Raw genomic sequence first — 22,150 nt, 5'->3', positions numbered from 1 at the left:
ATTTGCTTCAAGTGGCAATCAATGATGCCTGCAAATTGGGACTTTTAGCTAGAGCAGAGAAAGAGCTGGATAATAGAAACAACCAACTTTTTAACTCTTACATGGATGAAGATGACTGTCAGTCTAAGCAATGTAACAAGGAAGCATGAAGCAATGAGCAGGATAAAGAAGGCCCAAAAGTGTGCCAAGGACCAGCAATAAAACTCCCAGTCAAGACAGCCAGGGCTGGGGCACTTAGAGGGGAGCAAGAAAGCTGTGATCAGCAGGTGAAGGGGCAGAACAAAGGGATGGCAGGGGCGCAAGCAAGCAAGAATCAGAGATTTGGTTAAGACTGGCTTGGGTAGTTGGGAATTACTATTACCAGGCACTTAGAGCAAGAGGACAGTTGAATTAATTACTACCCTTTGCAGCCAGGAGAGCACATGCACTCCAGGCAGGAGGAAGAGAATGCAGTAGGTATGCAAGCGAAAACATTCAAGGAGGGTGTCTGTCAGCCAGGGGTAGGCTGTCTGGTGATACGTTTGGGAATCCTCACCATCTAGACAATGAAACCATCCTGCATATTGGAGGAAATCACTCATAGACAGTATTCAGAGAAGTTAAAAAGAGGTCAAGGGAAAAACCCCTGGGGTATATCAGCCCTGGGGAGCAAACTAAACAAAAACCAATGCACGAAAATGTGAAGGCCTCAAGAGGTAGCAGAATGGAAGGCTGTGGAGCCATTGAAAAAGAAGTAGAGAGGAAGGGAATTTTTAGAAGAATTTGACCAACAGTCTCAGCTGCCACTGAGATGCCAAGGTGAGGGCCAGAGCTTTTCTGTGGAATTTAGCAGTTGGGGGGTTGTATTAGTCAGGGTTTTCCCTGACTAACAGAACCAATAGGATTGCTGTCCATCTATCTATCTGTCTGTCTATTTATCTATCATCATCATCTATCATTTATGTATAGCTATATATATCTAGCTACATAGACATTCATCTATGTGGATAAATAGGTGCATATCTATATCTAGAAAGATTTGTTGTGAGGTATTGGCTCATGTGACTTTATATATATCTACATCTTATGTAGATATATTTATCTATGTTGATAAATATATATAGCTGTATACAGCTGTATCTAGAAAGAGATTTATTATAGGATATTGGCTCATTTGATTATGGAGGTTGAGAAGTCTCTCAATCTATCACCTGCATGCTGGAGACCCAGAAACCCAGTTGTGTAGTTCAAAGGCTTGAGAGCCAGAGGAGCCAACGGTGTGGATTCCAGGCTGGGGCTGCAGGCTGAGGACCGACTGGGAATGCTGAGGGCAGGAGGAGACTGACAGCTTAGCTCAAGCAGTCGGGAGGAGAGCGGGCGAGTCCAGTCTTCCTCCACCTTCTTGTTCTATTCAGGCCCCTAGCAAATAGCATGGTGCCCATGTACACTGGGGAGGGCCATCTGCTCTGCTCATTCCACCAATCCAAGGGCTAATCTCTTCTGGAAACGTCCTCACAGACACCCCTGGAAAAAATGTGTAACAATGTCTGGGTGTCTCATGGCCAGTGAAGTTGCCGCCTGAAATGAACCATCACAGGGGTTCTTGGACCCTTTTGTAAGAGCAGGTTGTTGGGAGAGGGCCTGCGGGCTCCGAGAGTGCAAGGGGGGCCGGAATGTAGCGGCGCCCACCATTCCTTCCCAGCAGCATCACTTTTAGGAAGAGGGTGTATGCTTGAAGGAAGCTTTTTTTTTTAATGGGAGAGAAGCATGTTTATAGGCTAAGGGGAAGAAGGAAGAAGAATGTGGAAGTGGAAACTCCTGTAGCGACTGAACCATTTATGCAGCGAGATCCCGGAGAGTGTGCAGCCATTGTGGGGACATATTCATGTGAAATAATCGCCGCACCGCGACCGTGAAGGGTGGGGCAGCAGTAGCCAGTGAAGCCTGGGGCTCGGGGAGGCTAGTGCCATGGCCAGAGGACATGTGTGCGAAAGCCCTGAGAAAGTTGGGAGACCAGCGCAAGGGGAGCGCAGGCAGGTTGTCTGGGAAGCAAAAGGCCGGCGGGGCTGGGGCGGGGCAGCCCTGGAGGCACTACGCCCGGAGAGTAGGACCAGAATTCTTGCCAGAGTCAATGCTTTTCTGATTAACACAGGGTCACTTACTGAGGGTGAGAAGGGCAGGGATGTGAGTTGGGGACCCAAGGAAGTGCAAGGAACTGCAGCCCCCCCCTTTGGAGAATGAATGAGGGGTGTCTGGGAATTCCTCTTGTTATTAGGGCCTCACAGTTCATTTACAAGTGGTTTCCTTTTCTTTCCAACAGTCCCTGGAACTTTATTACTTGAAATTCTAAATACATATAATATTATTAAACATATATTAATATGTTTGACAAAACATGTTTCTAATGATATACACATTTCTAAATATATTTGTGTTTTTGAATACACACACACACACACACACACACACACACAAGCCACATCAGAGGGCTTGCTGTTGATTTCAGATGTACTGATTGCTGCCTTAAACGTTGGTGACATTGCAGCATCTGTGGATAAAAGGCACATGGTGCTGTTAAGAGTTAGTTTTTGCCTTTCTATGAGGGGCACTGCGTTAGGCTTTAAGTGTATGAGGCGGGAGAAAACAAGTTCACCCAGTTGGGGAAATAAGATGTATACACAAGAATTAGCATCAGTACAAGGTGGTGAGAGTCAAACCCAACTAAGGAAGTTCTGTGTCGAAGAGATGCTAAGGAAAGAGAAAATATTAATTGAGTAGCTTTCAGATTATTTTCTTATTTAATCCTTACAAGGTAGGGTTCCATGGGGTTGCATTATTCTTTTTGGACACAAGGAAGCTTCAGCTCAGAGAGAATAATTTGCCCAAACAAATCAAGTGGAGAGCTTGAGCAGGCTCCCTCTATTGCACTGTGGTAAAAGTTCATGTTCTCACTAGTTGCTGTCTGCAGAGTCCTTACCCACCAGTTCTGCTTTAAATTGTGTTTTTGTGACTTTTTATGGCTGTTCATCATGTATTCTAGCACAGCACCTTCAGTTCTACCAAACACTCCCTATGTCTGCCACGGATTAGACCCAGGTTGACCTACTTTTTCTTAACTGAACCTAATGGGATTGGCATAATTGTCTTTGTTTCTTTCCCTCTTACTAAATTATGTGGACTTTTTTTTTGTGGCATTGTTTTCTAATGTGCCCCTTTTTCGTGGGCAGATCTGTGCCATTTTTACTGTTTGTGCCCCTATTGGAAGTGGCGAGCCTTCAGCTTTAATCAACCCAGAGCAATCCTCTGATGCAGGGCCCGGCAGCCTTCAACCTGCTTTGGATGATCACCAGATCTCTGGCATTAACACTCTGATGCTGATGGGGCAAATGTGATTGATGTTTTCTTTTACTCTATTGTTTCTTGTAGGAAAGGTGAGATTTAAGTGGGATTTAAAAGGCAGAAGAAGAATGAAGTCTTCCCATAGTTTAGATATACCTTTTCAGGTTACCTTAAATAACTGAAAAGTTAAAAACTGCACTGATGTAAAAGATGGAGTTTCTTTTAATAACACAAGTAATTACACAGTTTGTTACCGTATTACCTATTTATTAGTGTTATTTTACATCTTTTGATAATTATTAACAGCATAACCAAACTGTGATGTTGTGGGTTCTTTTTTTTAAACTACTCCTTTGTGAGTGGCTTGGCATTTCAAGGATTTTTAAACAGTTGCCAACATTTTAATGTTATATTCTAATCACATGACTAATATGTTCCTTATGTAGAGAAAAGTTTACTTGAGCTGAGTATTCATTATCTTCACTTCAAACTTTCAGTTTTAACAAGAAAGGAAATAAAAAAGTTTGGCAAGAATGTGGGCTCCTTGCCTTATGTAAGCTGGCATACATCCCACCTCCTGTGGGTAGAGCAGAAAATGGAAGGGAAGAAGATGGTGGTGCTAAACTCCTGCCCACGGCTCCAAATGGAAAGAAATAAGAATCCATCACATTTATAAACTAGTGAAAGGAAGGACTGGCCATACATGCTCTAACGTTGCAATTTTTGCCCTTTCTGCTCCATGCCTCTTGAGGTATATGCACCTTAAATATCCACTTGCTCTTCAAGAAAGAGGAGCAGTTGATCCTGCTCAACAGGCATTTGGATAGAGCTATGCAACCTTCACAGTCATGGAATGAGGCCCAGGATCTGGCTACCTTGAATTCTATCATAAGCTTTTACTCTACAATGACCCTTAGAGGTGGGAGGCTAACAGGATATTCTGTTAGGTACACACAAGATCCTGTGGGATTCAGGAAGCCAAAAGAAATATATTCAAGGAATTTGTCTGAACAACTGACTCCTGCTAGACCCCTCTGCCAGGAGAGGATGCTCTAGCACTCTCAGGGAACTGGGCCTGAGCATGAAGACATTTTTGTCTTGTTTTAAATTTTGTGTTATTGTTTCCTCTTTGTATTCTCCTAAATTCTAAATGGTTATCATAAACTTTGTTTTCAATGTTCTTTCCTATTTCTTTATCTTAAAAGAAAAAGAATATTGAAAAATAGGAAGGTTTTAAAGAATAACTTAGAAGTTAAGTGTTGGCTTTCTTGCCCAGTTTCTTCGACCTCATGATTTCCACTGAACAAAGAAAAAAGGAAGACTTTTTAGGTGGAATGAACTATAGGAGCAAGGAAACAATGTGCATAACATGGAAAGAAAAGCAGGAATAAAGCTTAGAAAGGGAATTTGGGGACAAACTGTGAAGGCTCTTGAATGCCATAGTAGTTGGAATTTGGTTTATGTTCCATGGGCAAAGGGGGCCCTCTAAGGCTGCAAGAGATGACAGATGTGACCATATCTGTGTTTTAAGTAAGTGACTGTGGTGTCAGTGTAGAGAATGGATTGGAAAGGACTCTAGAATACCAATTAGGAGGTAATTTCAATAGTTTAGAAGAGATGATGATGGCCCCAATTAAGGCAGTTTTGATAAAAGTGGGCCATATTGGAAAAATTGTGTTAGGTGAAGTATTCATAAGACATAGGTTTATGAAAGGCAAAAAGATAACTTGGAAGAAAATAATGCCATAAACTGTGAGCCTGAGACAAAAGAGGTGCCATTCCAGAAGGGATTCATTGGAAGAGATGTATGTAGTATATTTTATGTTAGGTATGTTGAATTTGAAGTGTCCTGTGATATCCAGATAAAGGTGTCTAGACAACTAGAATCCTAGGATTGGGGATCAGAGGAAAGGTTGAGACTGGCGATGAATATTTGGAAGCCATCAGCACAGTCACGACTGGTGAAATTTCTGAAATCAATGAGGTTATCTGCAGGGAGAAAGCATGGAGCAGAAAGGGCCCAGGACAGAACCTTGTAGCTGAGGAGTCATCAGGGAAGAGACTGAGAAGGAACCATCCGAGATAGAAGTGTTGAGAAGAAACTTGGTTTGGAGTCACAGGGAAGGCAGATAGAGTGAGACATGAAACCTAAGTTAAGAAGGCAAAGTAAATTTTATTTCACTCTGTAGAGCACAGTAGGTCTGCCTAAGGTTAGACAGGCAAGCTGTTTACTGTGAGGATTCTTTTTTGGGGTTTTTCGCAGGGCAAAAGTCCTTGATTGACAATCTTTGGCCTTGGAGGCTGGTCTAATTGGTGAAATTGAGACATGGACTGCATTCTGATGTTTGCTGTGCCTGTCCTCTGATGTTTTCTTTACCTGGGGAGTGTCTGTGCTTGGAAGCTTCTCATCTGGGAAGTTGCTTTTCATCTGGGGAGTGTCTGGACATTCCAAGTCACTCCTGGTCCTTGAAACTTCAACTAATTAACTGTGAGTCTTTTCTGGCACTCTGGTTTTATTTGGTTAACTCTTTAAGTCCCTTTTAGTGGGCTTTGCTAGCTTTATTCTCATGTCTGCCTTTCTGCCTAACAACAGAAGAACCACATTGCACAAGCCAAATAAATCTTATTCAAGAAGGAGCAGTTGTTTAGAAAGAACATTCAGAAGAAACATTAAGTTTTGGCCATAAGGAGGTCACTGGTGGCCTTTTGTGAAGGAAAGAATTTCCAAGGATGGGAGGCAGGAAAAGATCTTAGTTGCAGAGGCATAGACAAGAGGCACGTAAGTAAAACTGGAGCATAAAAACTGCTCTTGGGAGATTTTGCAGTGAAGGAAAAAAGAGAAAGGTAGCTTGAAGGGAAGAAATTTCTATTTGCCTAGTTCATTTGCAAAACACTTTTACACCCATTTGTTTACTTGATTCCCAAAGCAACTCAAGAAGTAGGAAGGGCAAGTATTGATATGCCTGGGAACAAAATGAGGTTAAAACCCTTACCCAAAACCATCTATGGCAAATTAAGTGGAAGAACTGAGTTTAGAATTCAGGTTATTTGGCTCTTTCAGGTCATTGATCTTTCTGCTGTGCCAAAACAGAGCTTTCCTAAAGTGTTTGCTCTATTCAGATGGTCGGTGCTGGAGGGCATTGAGCTCTTTGTTTGAGGAGACAAAGGGTAGCAACTGGAAGGTTTTGGGCAAGGGAATGCCATGTTTAAGTCAACTACTGAGGGAGACAAATCTGGTAGTGAAGTGTAGGATGTGTTAAAACAGATTTTCCTTGGGGGAGACCACAAGGACAGGGCATCAAACTGGGGCACAGCTTAAATAATGTCAAGTTGCATGCTGAGAAAGTTCCCTTTCATTTCTGTAGATTCTTTTCTGTTGTGTTAAGGATAGGGTCTCAGTTTGCCAGCATCTTTAAACACTCCTCAAATGCTCTCTAATCTCCTGTTTGAACAAAGAGAAGACAAGCCTCAAGCTGAAAATACCTGCAAGCAACTTTATCTCACTAGAACTGAATTCCATTGCTTTATGTTCACTCTACTTTTATGATTACTTCTCAGTTATGACAAATAGTACTGATTTCTCTTTTATAACTATAGAAAGGTTAATATTACATACATTTAAGTAAAAAAAAATCAAATTAAGGAAAAATATTGAGCCATTTCTAAGACAGGTGACATATACATAGGGAAAAAACACTATGAATGTGCATTTTAATGACTAAAGTTTGGGGAATTCTGGCAATGGAGACTATTGCAATAGGTGTAACAAGGGTTTAGCCCAGAGAGGAACAATGGCATGGAAAAAGAGAAAGCTTTGATCAACATTTGAAGGAGTTAAAGGAGAGGAAGACAGTTATCTACCTGGGATATTTTCTGCATCATTTCTCAGTATGCTTATGGCTGCTGTGATAGAAAACTTAAATCAAAATGCTTGTGCAATATAGCAATGTTATTATCTCATATATCCAAAAGCCCCAAGGGAAGGTGTTTCCAGGATTGGTTAAGTCAGTGGCTCATTGACATAATTAAGGTCTCAGCTTCCTTCCACCTCCCAATCTCAGCAAATAAGCTTTGTCTTCATGGCCTCAAAATGGATAATCTGGTTCAAGCAGTCCCGTCATAACATATGATGCTTCAGCAAGAAGAAGACATGTCTTCCAGAGATGAAGAATAAAGGATGAATAAACTGTTCCCTGAAGGTACTTTCACCAAAAGATTTTCCTTTAGGATTCATTGTCCAAAAATATATATCATGCATAAATGAGTCACTGCAAAGGAAATCAGATTACCGTTAACTAACCTAGACTAATTAGGATTTATTCTCTAATCTAGAGAGGGAGATCCTTCCCTGAAGGATGGATTTCTCAAAGTTCTAGGGGCTCTGTTAACAGATATGGCTGGTAGGCAGTCAACCATATCTTTTACAATTTATTCCAGTGGTTCTGGAATTCCTCAAATTAACCCTTGAACAGAAGTGAAAAGTCCTTGAGATTTGTGGTTTTTTATTTTAAAAAATTTTATTTGGCTCTTCTTTCCATGTGTTGGATTAAGGCAGAACGAAATACTTCCACTGCAAAATCGACATCGCATTTAGTGATGCACATCGAGGGAGCAATGCGGAATGTCTGAGAAAACAAAGGAAAACAGAGCAACAGATGATCACAGAATCAAATATGACTTAGAGGAAATCCACTAAACTAAGAATCCAAAGCCATGTTTTTATGACATTTCTTATATTTTACTCAAGGATTGGTCTCCTTCTGCAGGAAAGAGTACTGAATACTCCACTGCTGTATCCAGGCCGTTCATGCTCCAGTCTTGTAGGAATTCAGGTACTATTTGGCTCTGCCCCATTTCCTTATTGTCATCTGCTGCCTTCCTTGTCCTTCCACCACCTTCACGGACATCTTAGGCACTTAACTACACTCCATTTCTGCCATCACTGAGGGTGACCCTTCTGTCCGTGCGTACAACCCAACCAACTAGCTTTTGCAGTTTCTTGATTGCCACAACTTCCAGAACCTTCATCTCCACTCCTCTGCATACATTTACACCCACGGCCATAGCCATGAGTTTCTTCACTAGGAGTAATTCAATTTCTGATCCCCAGTACATCTGCCCTTTGCATGAAAACTTCAGTTTCCTCATTCCTCCATTATCTCCAGGTCTACCTCCCTGCTCAGACCTCTTCCTTCCTTTCCTACCCATCTAGGAGCACGTGGCTGCTAGTCTGAACTACTCTCTCACTCGCCCCTTCCTTTGCTTGCATTTCCACCCTTATGCTGCTGCATGCACATGGCAAAGTCCCAGCCTCCTTCAAGCTGTAATTGAACTGCTTTGCTCCAATGTGAATGGCTGAGTAGTGTTAGGGAAGATCGCACTGCTGGGCAGACTGTCACCACTAGATACTCAGGGTCTCTAACTTGTGCTGGCCCCCTAATTTCTCTTGGCTTCTGTTAGCTTCCTTTTCCATTCTAAACCTTTATCATTCTTCTCAATTTCCTCGCTCAGCTCCTTTGCCTCTCACTCTGTTTCCTAGATAATCTTGCCTCATGCTTCTCAGAAGCTGTCAGGCAAGATCTTTCTATAAACTTCTTTGCTCCCACATTTGTTCTTTCATTCTTACCTGAAGGTTAAGAGAAAAAAATGTCTCTACTGATTAACTCCAAGTTTCCAGCCATGACCTTGGCCCTTGATCCTTCCATCCCCTTCACTCCAGGAAACATCTCGGTGTTCTCCTGCATCTTCTACTTCCTGTCAACTCCCCCATGGCCTATATACAAGCAGACTTAAAGGTCTCATAACCCAAATCCAAACCACACCAAATAAACCTAGGTTGATCCCACTGGTCCCTTTAGTTACCATACAAATGTAATTCCTCTCCTTTTATCTGAACTCACTAAAAGAATGGGTTGATGCTTACTGGGGTAAGGCCATTACTTTTCACTCTGCCCTCCCTCTACTCATATCCCAACTCATTGCAGTCTGGATACTTCCCATATTAACCTTCCAACACCACCCACTGCCTCAAGCCTTATGCTGCATTCACAGTAGTATGCACAGAGATCTTTGCATTTTGCCATGTGAGCTTGAGTGTTTGTCTCATTGTTGAAGGCTCAGTTTAGCCGGAAAGGCTGGTCCAGGAATCCTTTCTCTTCCCACCTGGAAGATGACCTTGCTATGTTGTATTGTAATTTGCTTTTTATATGTCTTTTTCTCCTGATGGCTCCATGATGAGGGAAGGGATCTTATTTATCATTGTGCCTTTAGTACCCAGCATAGCAACTGCTGCTTAGCACTGAAGTGTTTTCCAGATAATTAAGGAATAACTAAGCAAATAAACAATTACTTGTTTTCATGCCTTTATACATTGTGCACTTAGGATTTGTAATCATTAAATTATTCTGTCTGATTCATATACAGAAAAAATATTTGGGACCAAGTCTAGAAAAAACTCAAGAGAATGTCCCAGCAACAGTGTTCATTCTAGTTTTGTTTGAGGTGGTGTGGTCTGGGCTCGGGGAGCTTTAGGTCTATTTGTTTATAGGCTGAGGGGAAGTAGAGGAAAAGTTGCAGATACAAGAGAACCCCGCAATGTCTCCTTGAGCAAAGTGGAGGGAGTGCCAAGGGTCAACAGCACGGGTGGGAGTTCTAGATCTGAACAGGAGAGACATCTCATTCTCTGAACCTACAGGAAAGAAGGTAAGAAATGGATGTGGGGACAGATGAGTTTGTATAGAGTTTTGGCCTAAGGGTTTCCCTTTCCTTTGTGAAGTAGGAAGCAAGAGCATTCACTGAAATAGAGTGAGAGTTAGGAATGGAGCAGGGAACACTACCTTGTGAGGGTCTTGCTGGTGTGAGCGATTTAGGCCAGATGGAGTCACGAGCAGCAGGTGCAGCCCACACCCTCAGGGCAGGGCCATTCCAGGGTCCTGAGTGTACTTGGCTTTCCAGGGCGCAGGCAGGGAGAGCGTGGTCTCTGCATCTCCCTGCCTGAGGGTGAAGGGCACTGGAGTGACTGATTTCCAGTTCTGCTTTAGGGAGCCAGCCATGGCGGTCCGCCACCTCTCCTGCAGGGTCACCTGGGCCTGCCAGTGCTGATAGGTTACTTACTGCCACAGGGCCACTATGTTTTTAGCAGGTTTAGGGTTCACAAAGTCAGAACTCAGGGCTGAGTTAATAATAACTAGGATTGCTCTCACAAGGGTTAGAACTAACTCATATATGAGACAAACTATGTAAGGTATGACTGTGATGACTCTGTTATTACCTATACTGTAAATCCTCTGGTTGGTCTGCGCATTTTTAAGTTTGTCCTCTATTCCCCACTGAACGCCCATAACCCAACCATTTTAACACAGCACCCCCTTGTGGCCAGAAGGCTCCACTTCACCTTTCTTTTGAGAATACCTGAGCATTTTGCCCAGAGGAAGTGTGGCAGTGTTCCTTAGCATAGTCGTGAAGAAAAACGACCAGCATTGGGGTAGCAGGGAAGAGCCGACCTGAAGTGATTGATAAGGACCAGCCTTCCTCTTACCTGAGAAAAAATGCCACCTCTGCCAACTAGAAGCCCCATGTGTCTGCAGTCCTCGTGGATTTGATTTACTTCCTCACAGGGCAGAGGCTGACGGCTCGTCTGTAAGTACATTTAAAAAGTATTTTCGGTTTGGTGTTTGAATGGTTAAAGACATTATTTTCAAGAGAAAAATGCAACTCAACGGACCAGTGCTCTTCCTGACCTCCCAGTCTTTCTGGCGCCCTGTAATTAAATAAAGTTGTTAATTGCAGGCCTGGATATCTTGGGAGGTGTGTTATTAAAAATGTTTGTATTGCAATGCATCCTAAATTCCCGAAGACAAGTGAAGCTGAGCGCAGGTAGCTAGTGAAGCCTGGCTCTGCTCATGGGGCTTTGTTCTTTAACAGCTGAATTTGGAGTCTGTTTTATTTACGTGGAAATTCTTACCAACTCTGCACTTCGGTTTGCGCATGTGAAGGGCTCATTTCAGAGTCCAGGAAATGCCTTAGAAGTTGCACAAGGGCACAAACAAGTCCACGTTTTCCCTGGGCTGCTGGGGAGGGGATGCTTGTCCTCATCTTCCCTGCTTGAGGGATTTGTTCTTTCTCCCCCTCCAGGGTTAGGAGAGATAGGGCTTTGGGAGTTAAGAGGCTGTAGTAGGTCATTGGGCATCTGAAGTCGGTCTCTCTCTGTGGGTCCAGACACGCCCATACCCCTTTGGTGACACCGGGCTGGAGGCTTGGCCCTTTCTTTGTGTCTCCTATCTTCTGAGTTTGTGAGTAAAAATACCTCCCTTTAACTTAGTCATTTCAAGTCTGACTATGTGTGCACCACCTGGAGGCCATTTCAAACTACAGATATTTAGGCCTTCTGATAGGCCTATTGAATTAGAATATATAGGGCTGAGCTTAGGCATCTGTATTTGTTAAATGTTCCTCAGATGACTGGGCTGAGAACTACTGCCACTGTCCTCCTGTCTTGAGCCCTGAGAGCTGTCCCTGGTGCTGGTCTCTATTCTGTAGCTCCCACACTGGGAACGGGTCTGGTCTCAGATGCATACATGTGATCCTGGCTTGGACACCAGCATCTGCAATCCTAGTGAGGTAGGGGAGGGCTCCCTCCAGGTCTCCTACCTTCATTCTCCAAGTCAGGCTTAATATCCAGTCTCCTTCCTCCAGCAATCCCTGACTCAGCTCCTGCCCCAAATCCTCTGTTCCTGGTGAAGGCTCAGAGTCTGAGCACAGACCAGCCAAAACCAGCTCGTTCCAACAGGGAAGAGAAATGGACCCAAACTTCACTCCACAACCCATGCACAAGGTAAAAATCACACTCCTCAGTTATTAGCATAGTAAAAATCACACCTCCACTTAGTGCAACCCCCTCTGGGTCTGCCCATCCCCAACTCTCAGGCTGTACTCTTGTCTTTCTCTGAATTTTATTCTCCAGATAAACCCTTAATGCTCAATGGCTTTTTGTGTCCATTCTTGAATTCTTTCCATCAGTGAGACCAAGGACCCATCTCCGGTAGCACTATGGCTAAGTGAACATCTTGTACGCATTCCACAGAGAAAAGCAGGGCAGAAAACTTCAGTGAGGCAGAGCCAGAGAACAGCCTGCCTAGACCCTGTGCTCCAGCCTCTGTCCAACTGCTTGGTAATCAAGTGGGCATGTTGTAACCAACCTCTTGCTGGATGTGTAATGTAGCTTCCTGTTTATCTTTATGTTTTTTGTCCTTTTTTTAAAGTAAATATGCATTTAAAGAATTATAAAAGTATTCCATGGTTATTGGACAAAAAGCCTTAAAGTGATAGATAAATACAAAAAGTAAAAATAGAAAGTTTCCCTTTCCCCAATTTTATTCCTAGGAATACCTCCTCTTGATGATTTGGTGTGAAATCAGACAGTTTTCTGTGCACACAAATACATACAAATACATATTTAAAGAAATAAGCCATACTTTATAATGTTTTGTAATTTGCTTGTAACGATTTTACTTGTACCTTGCTTCCGTCTTGGACATCTTTCCATGTCAGTGTATTTGGACCTAGTCTTAAAGGTTACCTAGTATTTCATTGGTAATTTGTTTAATCTCCTACTGTTGGGCATTTATGTTACTTCCAATTTTCTGTAATTATAAGCAATGTTGCAAACATCCCTGCTGGTATATATTTTCACATGTTTCTGTGAGTGTTTATGATACATTTCTAGGTCAAAAGGCATACATTTAAAATTTGATAGATGTAGGCAAATTGTCCAAAGGGCTGTACCAATTTACCTCCTCACTCACAGGGTAAGAGAATTTCAATTTTGGGTTATGTAGGACAGCATTATAGTCAAGTTGTGAGCTATTACAACACATAAATGTGGTCCGAAGTGCTGCAAGAGCCTGGAATCAATCAACAAACTTATAAAGCACCAACCATCTGCATGTTTCCCGGCCTCAAAAGTATACAACTTATTTAGGAAAACATGGTATTTACACATGAGAATTAAGTCAACAAACATATGGTTTGAAAGATCTTTTCAAAGGAGCTCTTAAGACAGTGAGTGCTAGTGGGTTTCTGTAGTCTGGAACCCCTGCATAGGGGAAAAACAAAGGGAGGTGTGATGAAGAGTTAGATCTTAAAAAAGGCTAGCATTTCCATAGAGAGAGAGAGGGAAGAGAGAACTGTATTCCATGCTTGGGGAAAAGTTTGGGTGACATTTGGATGTAGGAAAGTGAATGGCATTGAAGGGACAGTGAATAGAACCAAGGAATGGGAGAGCTGAGGTTTACATCTGGGTGGTCTGCATTCAGAGCCCAGGCTTATAACTACCAAATGGCAGAAAGAGGAGGAAAAGAGCTCATTCTATAAATATTGTTTTAGAACTTATTTTGTTTTTTCCATAATCCAGTTTGCACATTTTCCCATGTCACATGTGTATCTATGCCATTGTAATATGGATGCAGCCATTGGGAGCCCTCCCTGGTTCCCCACAACAGATCGAGTCCTGACGCACAGCTTTGCTCACATGTCTGAGCCTGCAGAAGCTGGATTTGAATCTCTCCTCTCCTGTCGTACTTTCCTCTGTGGTCTAGACACCTATGAGGGAGCTCCTGGGCTGAGGACTAGGATGGACTGACTCTTCCGAGCCCTGGAACAGCCTTTGCCATGGCCACCAGCTGAAGATAATGCTTTGGCCTGTGGGCCAGCAGCCACGTCTTCTCACACTCTTATTTTCCTGTTGTTTTCCCTTAGCTTTCAAATCTTTAAGCATTTCAGCTTTATATTGGCTCTGCTCTGTGGTATTAATTGAAGAGCTTTTTATCCATGGTTTGGTCTGAGTCCTAAACATAACCCTCCTACACTAGGATGCTGTGGGAGAGCATACAGTCAGAGGCCACTTAAGGACAAGCTGGGTTAGTCTTAGGACAATGGTTAGGGTGAAGGGGTCAGTCTGACTGTCCCTTCCTGGGTGCCCAGATTCTCATGCTGTTGCCCTCCTCAGAGGCTCTAGGCTTTGCTTTTATGGAGGGGAGGGACATTTTCCTTCTGACATGGACCGTAGGGGTGGCAGTAGAAACAGAGTAAAGGATTTGAGAGTCGTGGCAAAGAAGGAATCAACGGGACTTGATGTTAGAAAAAAGAGAAGACAAGGAGTCACAGACTAGTTTGTGGTTTTGAAGCTGGGTAGGTAACTGGGAGAACAGTGGAGGGTAAGAAATGGAAAGAGTGAATGTGGGAGGAATAATTGGTCTGGGGAAAATGCTAAATTCAACTGTTACATTAAGTTTGAGGTCACAGTGGGGAATGTCATCAGAAAGTCACATTCTTCCCTGGTTACTTGGGAGACTGAAATCCATTCACAAACGAACACACACTCACACAAAACCTTGTAGCTCTTTAACATCCTCACTCCAAACCATCACCACAGCCTTGTCCCGGATCTTCTCCTGGCTCTTCTCCCTTACTTGCACTCACTCTCTGGGCCATCTGCACCTCCCCAGATAAGTTCCTCCCTTCCCATATTTCTGGTTCTAAATATTCAGTCATCACGGATGCTCTTTGCCTAGTCTGGCAAGAAGCGTATCAGTTCCCTTTTCCAGATGCCGCCTCCCCGCCCCCACCTCTCTAGAACTCTGGACAACCTGCCAGCATTTTTCACACTCTAGGGCTCCCTGCACATCTCTAACAGGCTTTGCCGAGTCTTGCTGCCTTTGTGTGTTCTCTCCTGAGAATGAATGAAGTGAGCTTGCAGCTGATGCTTCCTACTTTAATTCTTACTATCCCCAAGAAACAACAGAGAGAGCAGGAGGTCAGGACCTACCTTATCCTTCACCATTTCTATTCCTATCATGAGGCCTTTGCCTCGGACATCTCCGATTATTTCAAATTCATCCCGCAGCTTAGCAAACTTCAGTAACATATAGGTGCCAACTTCTTGACTGTTTTCCTGTAGATTTTCTTCTTTAATCACCTGTTGATAGAAAGCCCCAAATGACCTTATATAAAAAGATCTAAAGTTGACTAAGAAACATAGAGAGGGAGATGTATATAAAATGTCTTTGAAACATAAATGAAAACTCTTTACAGAAACTTGACCAGTAAGTAGAACCCAAAGTCTAGTGTGGCCATACCATGTACTTCAAAAACATTTGCTATAAGAAGAAAAAAGTCTTGGTAGAGGGGATATTTTCCCCTTCCATCCTCATCTTCAGTGGTGGGGCAGTTTGAGAATTTAGGAGAGAACAGAAGACACATCTCAGTGTAGCCTGTACGGATTCCACAATCCTGAGGGTCATTATTGCCAGGCTTTGCTGAGGACTGTGATACAGTGGTGAAGAAGACAAATGCTCTGAGGAAAGGAATTTTCCAGATGCTTGCCCCCATCGGGAGCTGGTTGACCCTTGTCCAGCAGCCCTCATCCAGACCCAGGCTGTCATAACCCCAGCACCTCGCTGCAGGGCTGCTACCTCTTGGGCTGAGTGGAGCCCTGTGTGGGCCCAGACCCAGGGCACTGCAGATATAAGAGGATTTTCATCTATTTCCACACAAGCAGAGATCTGTGTTTTTTGATACATGCAATATACTGTATTTATATTTAGCCAACAATAATTGTAGGACTCAAGGCAAATCTTGATGGTTTTAAGACCTATTTGTTCACCTTAATGTCTGTGTTTTCCAAATGGGTTGGGGTGACACAGCACTTCAAAAACAGTTGGCAATGTCTACAAAATGAAATAAATGACACATTCCTGCCCATGCTTTCTCATTCCATGATTTAATCATAGATGAAGATCCATTTTAATTTGCAAAGGCAGCTTTTACTTGCTTGTTTTTATTTAAAAATATTTTTAAATTCAATTTTTTTGAATGGGTGATTCATGTGCCTGGTTAAACCAGAAAGTATAAAGTGTCTACAGTAGAATGATCCTCTCTGACTCCTACCCCCCAGCCACCAAATTTCCCTTCCCACAAACAACCACTGTTATTAATTTCTTGGAAATTCTTCTAATACATTATACTTATTTAAACAAATGCTATTATGTATATTAGCAAGGGCATTTAAAGATATTTTTCAACAGATGAGACCCAGGCAAAACCCCTGGGGTGAGGCTGAACAGTAGCTGAATCACCTAGTTGTTTTCACAGAGAACTGTTTCACTGTAGACTTTAAATTTCTGACTGTACAACAAAAGGAAGGAAGCATCTACAAGACAGGGTCAAAATTTACTTGAAATCAAGGATAGCTGTTGGTAACTACCCATAAAATACCACTCAAATAACAAAGAAAATTTCAGTGCTACCAGATAGCTAAGGAAATTATTTTATTTCTCATTTGCTGGAAGTTAATTATATTATGTTTTGTATCCAATCCTTCTAGTACCCAAAGTAGATCTTAAAAAAGGAGGGAATGGGCAGAATGATAACTAGAAAACTAACTTAAATTCATGGACTAGTAATTAACTCTCACTTTAGTAATGTAACACGACAGAGTTCTGATAATGTGAGCATGGCCTTGAAGTCCCTTTATGAAATGAGTGCCGGTAACGTGGCTGCGGGCACATACCTCAAGCACGGCTGATCCAATGGCACAGGCCATGGGGCCTCCTCCAAAAGTGTTGAAGTGAAATAGGCGTTTAGTGAAAGATTTGGCAATCTCTAGGGGGAGAAAAAGTGACACATCCTGTCTATAATCTCCCATCACACCATTTGGATTATATATACTTGCATGTTGTATTTATAGGAATAATATATTTTATGGCATCATATTCAATTCATTCTTCAGTGGATGTTATGGATGGAATCGTGTCTCCCCACCGATTCTTACGTTGACGCCCCAACCCCCAATGTGGCTATGTGAAGATAGGGCCTATAGGGAGGTAACTGAGCTTAAATGAGGTCATAAGGGTGGGGCACTAATCCAACAGGATTGGTGTCCTCATAAGAAGAAGGGACATGTGAGAGTGCAGCAGAAGGTGGTCATCTGCAGGAGAGAGCCCACAGGAACCAGCCCTGCTGGCATCTTCACCTTGGGCTTCCAGTCCCCAGAACTATGAGAAAATAAATGTCTGTTCTCTAAGCCAGCCAGTCTGTGGTATCTTGCTACGGTAGCCTTAGCTGTGTGACATTAGTAGTGGATAAGGAAAATTGCTTGTTACTCAATGAGAAGTTTGATAACAGAATCTTTAATGTGTTAAGTGATTTGAAAAGTACCTTAAAACTTGATTTATGAGAATTTGTGTGGAACCTTCATAAGCTAAACCTTCTGACTGTATTATACTTTTGGGGCAAAGAAGGAAATATATACATATATCTATATGTTTCTATATATATATATGTTTAAAATTTCACAGCAAGGATTTAGTAACATAATTTCTGGATTGTTTCAGGTTGAGTATATATTCAGGCCATTTTACTTTATCTTCTATATTCATGCATAATTAATTCAATAAAAACACAGATATTATTAGACATTTAATATCCTTTAGTGCTTCTGAAGTGTGGTTACTATTGGTAGGAAAAGCAAATGAAATAATTTTTCAGGTTTTCAACAATAAATGGTCCATAAAAGTAATTTCCTGTGACATCTTACTAAAATCAAAAATACAGTTAATGCTTGTGTTCATTTTATAGAATGTTCTGGCTAAGTGAGATTGTACCATATTTGGCTATTTTATTGATGATGATTTTGGCCAACAGAGGAAACTCCCTCTGTACCTTGAGTCTACAGCTTATTGGTGTGTCAAGATCAAGGAAGAGTTTCCTTCCAGAATATGCATCCCTCGAAAATTTCATGGTTGGCTTTGGATTGATTAGTAAGGATCTCCTGTGTTGGTTTTGTATTTGTGGCACATTTTCCTATGCCTTGTCAGTGTGGTAGCACCATGAATTTCACCGTGGGGATGGTAGAATTAGTTTTTCCTACAGCAAGAGCAAACTGGGGCCGGCTTTCTTCTGCCTGCTCCACAATCTGGCAGACAGACTGTTTCTCTTGCTCATTGCTTGGGAGAGGCAGTGTGGTTCCCATCCTTGTCTCCCTCCCACACAAGTCCTGATACATGTGTTTCTACCATTTCTGCTGCAGGAGGCTCAGAAGCCAATGCAAACTGCCCGTAGGTCTTACCTGGAGTTGTCACGACTGCTGCCATGGGAAAGCCATTCCCAATCCCTTTAGCCATGGTGACAATGTCCGGCAGGACTCCATGGGTTTGGAAGCCCCAGAAATGAGAGCCCAACCTTCCGAATCCTGTCTGCACCTGATGGAGACAATCCCAAATCACTAGAAACCTTTCAAGCAATGCTGTTTTCTGACTCAGCTCTTCTCCTCCTGCTCCTCAGCATCGCCAGCCATCATCATCATAACCCTTGTACTACTGTGGACAAAGCACTTAATCTGTGCCTGAGCTTTTAGGCACCCAAAGCCATTTACTAGCTTTGTGTGATTCTGGATTTATTTCTTAAGCTCTCTGAACCTAAGTTAACTCTGTTAAGTAGAAATACTAATAGCCACACATCACTAATAGCTGCTGTGAGGGCCGGATAAATAATGCATGTGGAAAGGATTATTATCATTAGCAAAGCCTTAGTTAGTAAGTCTCTCCTGTGTTAAGGCAGCAGGAGCAGAGACGTGCTCTGAAGACTCTGCTGACAGTATGGGTGTTAAACAGCATCTGCCCGAGGCTGGACGGAGCAGTAGCTACAGTCTCAGTGAACTGGGGCTGGGGCGCCTGCTGCCTGGCTTAGATAGGTTGGCCATCCTCTTCTCTGTGACTGCCTTTTCTTCCTGAAAATTATGTCATACGGAAAACCCAACTGAGCCAGTTAGCTCAGGATTGATGAAAACTTGGTTATGGGATTTAACATCCCGTGTGGTTTTTAAGCTGTCCCTGATGCAATCCCCTAATAAGACTTTAAAAAGTTGATGTTGAGGGCTGGCAGCATTGCCTGTGCCTGTTATCAGCGTCAATTTGGGGGTTTAAATTCTGCTGTGCTCTTTAAACGGACCAGCTAATCTACTCACAAGGCAATCAGCCAAGTAGCAAAAGTTTCACTAACTTGCATGCCCACATCTTGGAATTCCCACATTGGATGCTTTCTGCCTGGACTACACAGGAGAGTTTAAAGAGGTTTTTCCTTGTGCTTTATCCATCCTGGCCACACCACATCACCCCTATTCAATGGCCACTTACTTCGTCCACAATGCACACTCCTCCCTTCTCTCGCACCAGCTCAAAGGCTTCCTTTAGAAACCCCTTTGGGTACTGAACAAATCCATTCACCCCCTGCAAAAGACCAAGCCAGGAAGACCTATAATAACAGCACAGCCCTTTGAAACTCTTAAAAAAAAAGAAAGAATATGATAGATCGTTATCACCATTAGCATTAGTAATACCAATAATTTTCAAAACAATCTCCAGAATGATTTCAAACCCAGGTGGAAAGGGGGGCATTAACTTATTTTGGGAAAAGGACACAAATGTTTATTTTCTTCTGAGATCAGAAAAAAATAGATTAAGGGAACTTGATACAACTGAAGAAAGACTGCTGACAGTATGGGTGTTAAGCAACTAGAAATTGCTGACGTTTCCTTTTCTTTAGAATTTTAGGGGGTCAATACTTTCACTTATCTATCTGTTCAGTTTGGGAATGCAGGAAATGGGTTTTTAAAAGTCATTTGAAAATTAGGGGCCCTCTTTTCTTAGGAGCACCAAGGGACTGAATTGAATTTGGAGAGGGACATAGCAGTGGCGACTTAAATAATTTGTAATTCTCTAGAATGTATGAGTTAAAACTCTCCAATAATTTAAAACTCAGCTCACTAAATGTCTAAGGTCAATATACCCACTTGAATTGGCTCTGCGAAAAATCCAGCAATTGATTTGGCCACAGAAGTGATCAGAGTATCTTTGAACTGTTCAATATACTGAACTTTTGCTTGGCAGCAGTCTGCAAAAACAAACAAACAAAACACAGCATTTGAAGATGTGAGAGTGACATATAGGAGAAAGTAAAAACATCGAGAAGAGAAAACAGGATGAGTAAATTGATTTAGAGTCCCTCACAATACAGTGAAGCAGGATACTAGGGTATGGATATCGGAAGGAGGAACATCCGTCAGAATGACTTGAACTTAAGTTGGAGCACTGAGCCTAGCAAAGCCATAAAGGCATAAACAGAACACTTCAGTCTTCCTCCTAGGGAAGAAATGCCCCCAAGTGTCACTGAGTCTGGTACAGATCACTGTTTTGACTAAGGGTACCCGTCCTCTCAACTAGGTAGATTTAATTCAAATGTAATTGGGGAGTGGATTTAATCTATTTGAAAATAACTCTTTCATTGCCACTTAATCTTACTACAAAGCTACAAAGTGTCTCTGTTTTTAGAGGTAGTAAGTATGTTTACAGAACAATTAGAATTCAGTCCAAGAGGAATGTATTAGAGCTGGATAATCTTCATCCACTATAGCAAGTCTTTTCCTCTGGAATCCCAAAGGTCCCAGAAGGACTACATCCTTCCATAGTGAAACTTTAGAATTTTTATCCACAGCTGTAATTCGGTTCTAGAATGCACCTCTCTGCCTCATATCCATGGGCAGCAGAAGGGATGCTGGGAGATGTCAATGTGATGGAAGCTGCCAACCGCAGTCTGAAGTGAGTCACCACCTGTCACCCTAATGCTTGCAGAGAGGTGAGGGTGCAGCCCTGTCTCCTGAAGGCTAGAGGTAAGGAGAGAAACCTTCAGTCATTTCCATAAAAACTGAAGTGTAAATGTATTTTATACTTTAGCCCTTCATTAAAAAATGGGAAAAACACTACCTGGCCTGAAGCATATTTTTAGGCTACATGTGAGGTTGGGAAAGCTTGCTGGATAGAGGTATCGGGTATCTTCAGTGACTTGGAGTTGGGGTTTGGAGGTGTGAGGAAGGAAGTAGTGAAAAGGATATCAAAAGCACATTGTTAGTATCACTTATGCTGTTTGACAGGCAGGATAGAGCAGACAGATAAATCTTTACCTCTAGAGATTGAAATTTCCTATTTTCATCAAGAAAGGAAGAGAAAGCAACCTAGGATGACCCTGAAGGATGGATGCTGTGTTCAAAACATGTAATGTGGAAATTTAGCAAGCCCATCAATAACTAGAGAAATCAAAGGGTAGAACAAAATCAACCTTAATGGCTTAAATTTGGACAAAGCCAAACCAAGAGAAGCTTTGGCTTGAACCTGTCATAGACCCCTCATGATTATTTTTCCCCCACTGCCCACAAGTTCAGCGATGAGAGGGGTCCTCCGCTGTAATCATCTTTTTACTTCACTGCGCATGTACTTTTTACTTCACTGTGCATGTACTTCATTGGCTCGTGGCTGTAACTCCAGGTCAGGCTGCCTCTGGAGACACACTTTAAGCGGCAGTGTCACCATGACAACAGCAAGAGGGTGTGGAGTAGATGCTCTCTTGGATTACTATCCAAGCAACAGAGTAGAGACGGGAGGGGTTTTATTTTCACTGGTGGAATAGAAAGGGTTCAGCAGAGGAGCTGCCAAGTAAGAACAATCTTTAAAGGAAAGAAAACTTGTCTTGGAAAAGGTGAAGAAGAATGATATGAATGGTACCAGTTTGGGATGTTGTGGGGGCAGTGGGTGTTGAGAGATGAATTTCATCACAGGTTTTATCTGAAATTCAGGGCTCAGAACAAACACATGGAAAGAAAAATTCCTGAGAAGGGGTTGGAGGAAGACAATGAAATCTTCCACAAAAAATTCTATATTAAATTCACAAAATGGACCCCTGCTAAAATCTGTGTGGGAGGTGATGACATACTTTTCAGATGAAA

General features: G+C 42.4%; 1 protein-coding gene across 4 annotated transcripts in view; it reads right to left on the bottom strand.

Moving 5' to 3' along the window:
- Positions 1-1,160: 1,160 nt before the first annotated feature.
- AGXT2 (alanine--glyoxylate aminotransferase 2) overlaps positions 1,161-22,150 on the bottom strand; it is a 40,125-nt gene continuing 19,135 nt past the window's right edge. For 2 of the 4 annotated variants that reach the window (XM_036884928.2, XM_036884932.2), the window contains exons 8-14: positions 20,165-20,265; positions 19,509-19,601; positions 18,443-18,575; positions 16,886-16,977; positions 15,143-15,292; positions 10,856-10,954; positions 7,817-7,943 (exon numbers count right to left, since the gene is read on the bottom strand). In XM_036884928.2, the coding sequence (XP_036740823.2) occupies positions 7,836-7,943; positions 10,856-10,954; positions 15,143-15,292; positions 16,886-16,977; positions 18,443-18,575; positions 19,509-19,601; positions 20,165-20,265 (776 nt within the window). In that variant the 3' untranslated portion in view covers positions 7,817-7,835. Of the gene's footprint in view, positions 1,504-7,816; positions 7,944-7,972; positions 9,092-10,855; positions 10,955-15,142; positions 15,293-16,885; positions 16,978-18,442; positions 18,576-19,508; positions 19,602-20,164; positions 20,266-22,150 lie in introns of those variants that run through there. The other 2 variants (XM_036884931.2, XM_036884929.2) reach the window with 2 other exon arrangements.

The sequence above is a fragment of the Manis pentadactyla genome, chromosome 2 (genome assembly GCF_030020395.1).
Source record: "Manis pentadactyla isolate mManPen7 chromosome 2, mManPen7.hap1, whole genome shotgun sequence".
Taxonomy (NCBI): domain Eukaryota; kingdom Metazoa; phylum Chordata; class Mammalia; order Pholidota; family Manidae; genus Manis; species Manis pentadactyla.
This window is presented reverse-complemented; position numbering and strand designations above follow the sequence as displayed.